The sequence below is a fragment of the Carassius auratus genome, unplaced genomic scaffold (assembly GCF_003368295.1).
Source record: "Carassius auratus strain Wakin unplaced genomic scaffold, ASM336829v1 scaf_tig00216878, whole genome shotgun sequence".
Lineage (NCBI taxonomy): Eukaryota > Metazoa > Chordata > Actinopteri > Cypriniformes > Cyprinidae > Carassius > Carassius auratus.
Genome location: NW_020528782.1, coordinates 156,855 through 164,384, shown reverse-complemented (window position 1 = coordinate 164,384; position 7,530 = coordinate 156,855). Strand labels below are relative to the sequence as shown.

The window sequence follows — 7,530 nt, the reverse complement described above, 5'->3', positions numbered from 1 at the left end:
TATACAGAGATGCAAATGTGTGACCTTGTGACAAGAATAGACATTTTGAAACCAAAATATGTAATTTGTGTATATCTGATGGGGGACTTTTATTATTTTTTTATTAGTAGTATTATGACTACAGAAATGTTTTTATTGGGTTATTCAAGTTTATGATAAAAATAATAGCAATAACAATAATAAAAAAATAATAACGTGAATGTGGCATTAAAAAAATCTGCATTTGAAACTGATACAAAAAAAAGGGGAGGGGGGGGGGTATCCCTGATGGGCATTTATGATAGTTAACTATTAAAATGAACTGCACTGAAAACTAATATTATATGGCATATTAATCAACTAAATAATGAAAATGAAGTGTGTTATTCTTTTTTAATTAATATATTGCGTATAGTTTAAATGCTAGGGCTATAGTCCATTTAGGTATCAGTCCACGTTGAGTATGATGTGTGTTTGTGTATTGATACTGCTCAGTCTACTGTCCCTCTCCTGTTACCATAGCAACCACCTTCTCAGCATCAGAACCCATATCGTCAATAGCAGTGTTGAGTGCCTGCAGCATAACGGTGAAAGATCGGCTGACGGATCTGGCGTGTCTCGGCATGGCTAGATCCACAAGTCTGGTGGTTGCAGTGCTGGTGTCTTTCTCGGCTTCTGCGAGTCGTCTTTTAACTTCGCTCTTGCTGACCTCCACAGAGAGAGCACAGGTGCGCAGGGCCTTCAGCCTGGCTGGGTCGAGACCCCGCTGCCTCGCCAGCCGCTGCAGAGAGTCATCGTCCAGGCAAAGTGAGATCTGAGCCTTGTTCAGAATCCGTATGGCCACCGTAGCGTCCACCATGGAAGCCACCAAAGGTACGGGAATGGCAGAAACGCCTCCGGATAATGAGGCAGCGGCCCACACCAGTGCCTTAAAGGCATCTTTCTTCTGAGTGACCAAGGAGTTGGAGATTGTAGGAAGTGCTAGAAGAAGAGCATGCGATCTGATCTCTGGAAGGTCACCTCGCATGACCTCTAAAAACTTCAGAAAGTCCAGCTTCTCCAAAGCTGAAGGTTGTACCAGAAACACCTTGGGCAGAGGAACTCCTTCTGTCTTGAGGACTTCTAAGCTTGCCTTCTTCTTCACCTCCAGTGTTTTCTCAGTGTCCTTCATAGATGATAGTAAGATGAAGTAAACTGTCTCTTTCTGCAGCGACCTCACTTCCCTCCACACCGCCACACTGTTAACACTAGGTTTCTCTGTGAATGTGATAATGATGGAGTTGTATCTCATGACTTTGAAACGTTCGACATAGTCCTCTGCCTCAAAAGAAGCGTTGCTAGAGATGGATGGCAGATCCCAAAGGCGAAAGTCAGGGTGCTTTGGATTCGGGAATACGGCTAGATCCTCTGGGGCAGCGGATGATGGAGTACGGGCTGCGGATTCATCTTCTTGGCTCAGTCCTCGAAGCGAATTTATAAAAGTGGCTTTTTCAGCATTTCTGTCTCCAATGATCGCAATGTTGATTCGGCTGATCAGCATATCCTCCATTGCATCTCTTATATCCGTAATGTTGTTCTTTTCAATGGACTCCTTTAGTGTTTCCAGCAGGTTAAGACTCCTCAGCACATCAGCCATGTCTGGTAGGTGAAAACTAATCTAAAATAACAAAGACACATCATTTACAGTGTTTGAAAGCAGAGTTGGGGTCATGTGTGGTTCAGATTTTAGGAGTCTGTAAGATTTTATACTTTTATTCACCAAAGACGGATTAAATATATCAAAAGTGACAGTAAAGACATTTATAGTATTACAAAAGTTTACATTTTAAATAAATGCTGTTCTTTTGAACTTCCAATTCAACAACATTTGATAATATCAAGAAATGTTTCTTGAGCAGCATATCAGAATGATTTCTGAAGGATTATGTGATGAAGACTGGACTAACGGCTGATGAAAACGCAGCTTTACAACACAGAAAATTACATTTTAAAATATATTCAAATAGAACAAACTTCATTTGAAATTGTAATAATATACTTTTTTAATGTAACTGTATATTTGATCAGATAAATATTAGAGACATTTTTCAAAAACATAAAAAAATCTCACAGACTGCTAACTTTGTAATGTTACCGTAGCTTTATATATATATATATTACTATTTTATTTACAGTATTTCCCCATTTTACAAAAAGGCAGGCATTTTTTTTTATGTAAATGTAATTTATTTACTGACAAATACAAAATCTAGTAACTCTATAAGTAGAGCAATGATTATCCATGGTCATAATAGTTGCACATTTAAACATTACATGTTGCAGTCAAATGCATGTTTAGAGCAAGAAATATATTTTGAATTTCAAAACCAGCATGCCAAGCATAATGCTACTAGAAGAGCAAACTAAAGTGAGAATAAGTAACATACTGACACATTTATTTCCATAAATAGTAAACATGAACCTTAATTAGTCATAATAAATAGGAGTAATGTAATAATGAGTATATAAATAACAGCTTTGAAGTGGTTTCAGTGTATCAGTTCTAACACATACCTTTTTTTCAGATCAGGATGACAGCCAGTGAGGTGGACCACAGAAAAATGGTTGAAAATATCAAACCACAACAAGATAACCAAGACAGTGACACGCTCAAAGGCTATTTAAAGATTCCCTGTAGTGTGTGGAACATTCTAATCCTGTTATCTAAGGCCTAATCCTGCTCACACACACGTGACCCCTGAGGAGAAATGAGCAGGTGTGCTGATTTACAGTTCTTGAGGAATCCGCTAATATCAAAACAGACACACCCTTTAGACAATCCTAAAGATTCAACATCCCCAAAATGGATTATAGTTTTTCTCAATTGTTTAAACACATTGTGTTGTCCTCTGTCTAAATATGCTTTTCAATTGAAGGTTCAAGAAAGCACCTTTGAGCGATTTCAGAAAACTATGTAATACATTTTGAGCAACATGGCAGTAGCAACTGATAATGTAGGAAACCACAGACAAATGTATATAACCCGTTGCATGAATGTACCTACGCAATTGCAACTTGCTCAAAAGATCAAAACTTTTTATGATGTGCCCAAGTGACTAGATAATGTGGAGGTTGCAAAAGTAGTTTTGAGAATTTAATTTCTGATTCGAGAATTGCATGAAAGCCACTGAGAAAAACTGTAAGCTGACTTTGGGCCTTTATCCAACTGATTGCACTGTATTTTATGTAAAATCATTTACTGTTTTTAACTGTCTTCATTTTTTTAAAGTCAATTTTTAAATCATTTTCAAAGTTTTTAAATTATTGGTTTCATGTTTATTTTACTTTCTTTTATGTAAAGCATTTTAAATTACCATTGTGTACGAAGTGTGCTATATAAATAAACTTGCCTTCACAGTTAGTTATTTGTTGTGCAACGTTGCTAGCCTTTTTCTCCATTATTCAGGTTTTTGAAGTGAAGTGTTAAGGCCTATGTGTGACTCTGTCAAATGATTGCAACACATCTGTGCTTTCGTCAGTTGCAAAAATGTCTGATGTCACTTCAGGTCAAGAGTCGTTTGAAAGAAGAACAAGAAACTACCCTTTGACTGCTAAATCATCAAAGCCCTATACTGAATGTTGACATATAATAACTCTGTATAACAGTAAACAATTTAAATCCTGAATTTATTATGCATTTGACACTTTTGTACCCAATAAAAGCAAATGAAGCTGAAGGTAACAATCCGAAACTTTATTTAATTTACATTAATACAAATATTTGCAGAGGTTGCAGGAAGCACAAACTTCCTTAAATGCATATTAGAAACATTTTCAACAACAACAAAAAAAAACTTTTTTTATTTATATTTTCAAACATGTAAACAGATGTTGTAGAATAATTTCAGGAAATTGCATGCAGCTATTAATTTGAAACTATTAAGATAGACACATAAAAGCTCAAAAATAAAACATTAATTATAAGCATCTGAACATAATATATAAACATTTTCTTAAAAGTTCTAATATTGTTGGTTGTATTTAAGACTGTAGGTCCTTAACTTTTCAGCTCCTGTGAGTTAGAATAAGCTCCCTATTCTCCATCCATCTGGTTGGGTGTTTCAAGCTGGTCATCTTCATCCTGAAGGACTTCCTTCTCCTTCCCATCTCCTCTCCTGTCCCTCTTGATCTCAGCATAGTCTGTGTCTGTAGGTTCTGTCTCTTGCTCCTCAGGCGGTCTAGCCTTTAAAAGGGAGTAGTCGATGCTGGCGTAGTCGACCTCTCCTGCTTCCACCCCGACTGCTTCGTCTACCTCTGCTCTGTCTGTTGGTTCAGCCGTGTTTGGGTTCCCTCCACTAAGCTGTCCATGAAGAGGTGTTTGCTCATTGATTCCAGTCTGAACTACGTCTGTCTGCACCATCTGATACATACAAAATATATCTGTATTCTTTTGACATTCATTTATGGAAGAGAAGTCATTAGAGGATTCTATCAAGTGTAATTTTTGAAAATTCTCTGTTTGGCGTCATTCACATATGTTATATTATTCAATTACTATTATATACTTAATTGTGAGCCCCAACATTGATGTTAAACTATATTTATGGCACTGGCCTTTGAGAAAAAAACAAACAAAAAAAATCCAATGTGTTTCGAATGATATTAGGTTGAGTAAACAATGACGCAATTTTTGTTTCGTAAAAAATAATGCAATACTCCAGAGTGACACAACAGCGTGAGATATTTCTGTATGAGACTGTGTTTAAACGAAACAAAATGTACATATTATATTATAGACACATATTATTTCCTATATTAATATTCAGTAATGCTTATTGATTCTGTTTTACCTCCAAATTGTCTTCAGTCTCTGTATTTGCAGTTGGCGCTTTGTGTTTGCATCTGTTAAGAAAAGATTTTGAGCTGATCAGACATGAAGCAAACATTTAAATGCTATAAATTATAAGGACAAATGTTGTTTGATGCCTTTTTAGGCGAATGATAGGCCTACCTGTGGCAAAACACCCAACAACACAAAACCATTGAGTAGATGAGCGCCGAACACATCATTCCCACCACAAATGTGAGTATCGTTGAGATGTTCAAATTCTTAAAGAAATCTTCTATACCTTGAGTTTACACAGAATTGTTAGTAATATCTATAAAAGTCAATAGACAATGCCTGGTGTTTAGAGATGGGAGTATCAGATTTGTCCAAGTAGGACATGTTTCTGAAATCTTGTCTTGGAACAACATTTAACCCAATATCTAACCATAAATTGCCTTTATAATCAGAGAAATGTGATTCAGTCATCCATGCCCAGCCCTGGTCCTAAACATAACCACCTCCCTTAACCTTCTCCTAATATCGGATTCGTTGAAAGCAATGTTGTTCAAGAAGACCCAAAGATGTCAAAGAAGGAAAATGTCCTAATTGGCTAAATCATAATTGCCCTGAAATAAATACACAGAGTCTGCAGTATGTAAATTACCTGTTTTGTTGTTTACCTGTAGTTTTTGTGGTGTCACTTTGTGGCATGTTTTCACTTCCAGGACTGAAGGACTTGTTCACTTTCAGTTCATTTGTATCACCTAGCATGTGATGAATTTGATATTATAATTAATAAACACATGTTTTGGCTTTAGGGCTGCCCCCTGCAAAGACGTGTGTAGCAATTCAATATTTCAACAGTTGCCAACACATTTACACATTTTCATTTCATTGTTCAAAGGTTCATTGTTTTTGACACCATATTGACTGGTATGCAAGAAATAAACACTTTTATTTATACATTTTTTGAATATCACAGAGAATTTTTGCTTTATGTAACGGTGTAGTAGTAGTAGTTCTAGTGGTTAAAGTGTAAATTTGTAAACTCACTCGTGACATTCAGGGTCCTGTTTGTACTGATGGTTTTGCTTCCGTAGCTCACTTCACATGCTACAATGGCATCGTGCAGGTCAAAGGTTGGAGTAAAGGTCAATGTAGAATTGTAAAGGCTTTTGGAGTTGGTCAGGATGATGTTATCCTTTAGATAGGTGATGTTTTCCCCTCTTGTCTTGATCCACCATGTTATTTTAGGAGGAGTTTCAGGACAAGGAAAAGGAGCTGAACATTTGAGATTGGCCTTCTGTCCTTCAATGAGAAGAGGAACCTTCATTTTAGGCTTATCTGCAAATAGAGGTACACAACAAAAGTTATACACTGCCAACATTTACCGCAGTCTAAGAAAGTGAGTCATTCTTTGAGTACAGATTCATATCAAACAAAAGAATTGCATATTGTACTTCAAGAAATTTACATTAAATCACTAAAACATCAGAAGTGTGCAGTGTGAGCTCTGAAATACAATTTGAGAGAACTGAAAGAGAACATCAGACTAGACAAGAACGCATTACCTGTTTAACATTGCCAAACATAAGCATTACCTTGGATGGTGATCTTAACTGTGAGGTTAGAAGTGTTTCGACTAGACTCCTCCAGTATGAGCATATAATATTTTTTATCATTTGCTGTTATGTTGTTCATGATGATGCTGCAGTTGTTCTTGGTCAGATCGTGTTCAAGCATCTCAATCCGTCTTGATTTATTTTCTTTCACGTTTTCGTCGGTCAACTTTTTAAAGTTGAATATTTCACTACAGTCACCTTTTTTATTACACGCATTCCACCGAAGATTACTAGGTTTTTCTTCATCTGGATAAGTGAAGGTACATGAAATGAGAACACACAATCCTGTAACTGCAGTAACTTCTGGTGGATGGAAGGTGATGTTCCAGTCAGTCTTTTCTTGGCCTTGAATAAAACAAGCACTTTAAGCTTTTTCAATATAATCTACTTTTTAACATATTGAATATAAAAATTCTAAGTTAAATGTAAAACATTAGAAACATCACAATATAAGATGTGTACCTGTACACAACATATTTAATATCAAAATAAAGAGGATTGTACAAGTTGTGGTGATCTGCATTTTGGATGTATTCAACAAATCTGCACAAACACAAACAAACAAACAAACATTAATTTAGCCTTTAACATTTCTAAACAAACTATACATAGCCTACTATAATATAACATATGGATACTGCACTAAAGAGAGAGCTTCTTACCGTTTTCTCAATTCAACCCCTTCACAATGTTATCGAATTGCAAAAGCACACAAGTAACAATTTAAATGCATCCTTCCTCTTGTCATGTTACTTCCTCTTTAAAATGCCTTATAAATGAGTTTTAATCAGTATGCGGCTGGGGGTGATATATATATGATATATATATCACTTTAAAAGTCAGTTTCAACCTGGTACTACAGTTTTACAGAAATCATTCAAACGTTCAGATATGCTGATTATACATTTTTCAGGTTTCTTTGATGGATAGAAAGTTAAGAAGAACAGCATTTATCTGAAATATAATTTTTTGTAACATTATAAATGTTCAGCATTGTAACTTTTCATCAATTTAAAGCATCCTTGCTAAATAAAAGTGTTCATTTCTATAATTTCTCAAATAATAAATAAATAAATAATACTGACTCCAGGCTATTGAAAGGTATATGTATAATGTTACAAA

General features: G+C 35.7%; 2 protein-coding genes across 3 annotated transcripts; both read right to left on the bottom strand.

Moving 5' to 3' along the window:
- Positions 1-255: 255 nt before the first annotated feature.
- On the bottom strand, positions 256-2,797 carry LOC113099169 (interferon-inducible GTPase 5-like). The gene is made up of 2 exons (XM_026264255.1): positions 2,533-2,797; positions 256-1,636 (listed from the first exon to the last, which is right to left on the bottom strand). Exon 2 carries the CDS (start codon positions 1,613-1,615, stop codon positions 476-478), a length of 1,140 nt encoding a protein of 379 aa, XP_026120040.1. The 5' UTR covers positions 1,616-1,636; positions 2,533-2,797; the 3' UTR covers positions 256-475.
- Positions 2,798-3,869: 1,072 nt separating this feature from the next.
- On the bottom strand, positions 3,870-7,164 carry LOC113099180 (myeloid cell surface antigen CD33-like). 2 transcript variants are annotated; one of them, XM_026264278.1, is made up of 8 exons: positions 7,071-7,164; positions 6,871-6,951; positions 6,388-6,753; positions 5,840-6,130; positions 5,467-5,550; positions 4,970-5,087; positions 4,809-4,860; positions 3,870-4,378 (listed from the first exon to the last, which is right to left on the bottom strand). In XM_026264278.1, the coding sequence occupies exons 2-8, from the start codon at positions 6,929-6,931 to the stop codon at positions 4,052-4,054; spliced, it is 1,299 nt and encodes a 432-aa protein (XP_026120063.1). In that variant the 5' UTR covers positions 6,932-6,951; positions 7,071-7,164; the 3' UTR covers positions 3,870-4,051. The 2 variants fall into 2 exon arrangements, with proteins under 2 accessions (XP_026120063.1, XP_026120065.1); XM_026264280.1 differs by lacking the exon at positions 6,871-6,951 and having other exon boundaries at positions 7,071-7,092.
- Between the last annotated feature and the right edge of the window lie 366 nt (positions 7,165-7,530).

What these genes read in the sequence shown, in the direction of transcription:
- LOC113099169 (XM_026264255.1), bottom strand. Translation starts at nt 1,615, where the DNA reads ATGGCTGATGTGCTGAGGAGTCTTAACCTGCTGGAAACACTAAAGGAG.
- LOC113099180 (XM_026264278.1), bottom strand. Translation starts at nt 6,931, where the DNA reads ATGCAGATCACCACAACTTGTACAATCCTCTTTATTTTGATATTAAAT. An exon ending in ATTAAATATGTTGTGTACAG is followed by an intron (nt 6,754 to 6,870) that starts GTACACATCTTA and finishes GTTTTATTCAAG; the next exon opens with GCCAAGAAAAGACTGACTGG. An exon ending in TGTTGGGTGTTTTGCCACAG is followed by an intron (nt 4,861 to 4,969) that starts GTAGGCCTATCA and finishes TTTTCTTAACAG; the next exon opens with ATGCAAACACAAAGCGCCAA.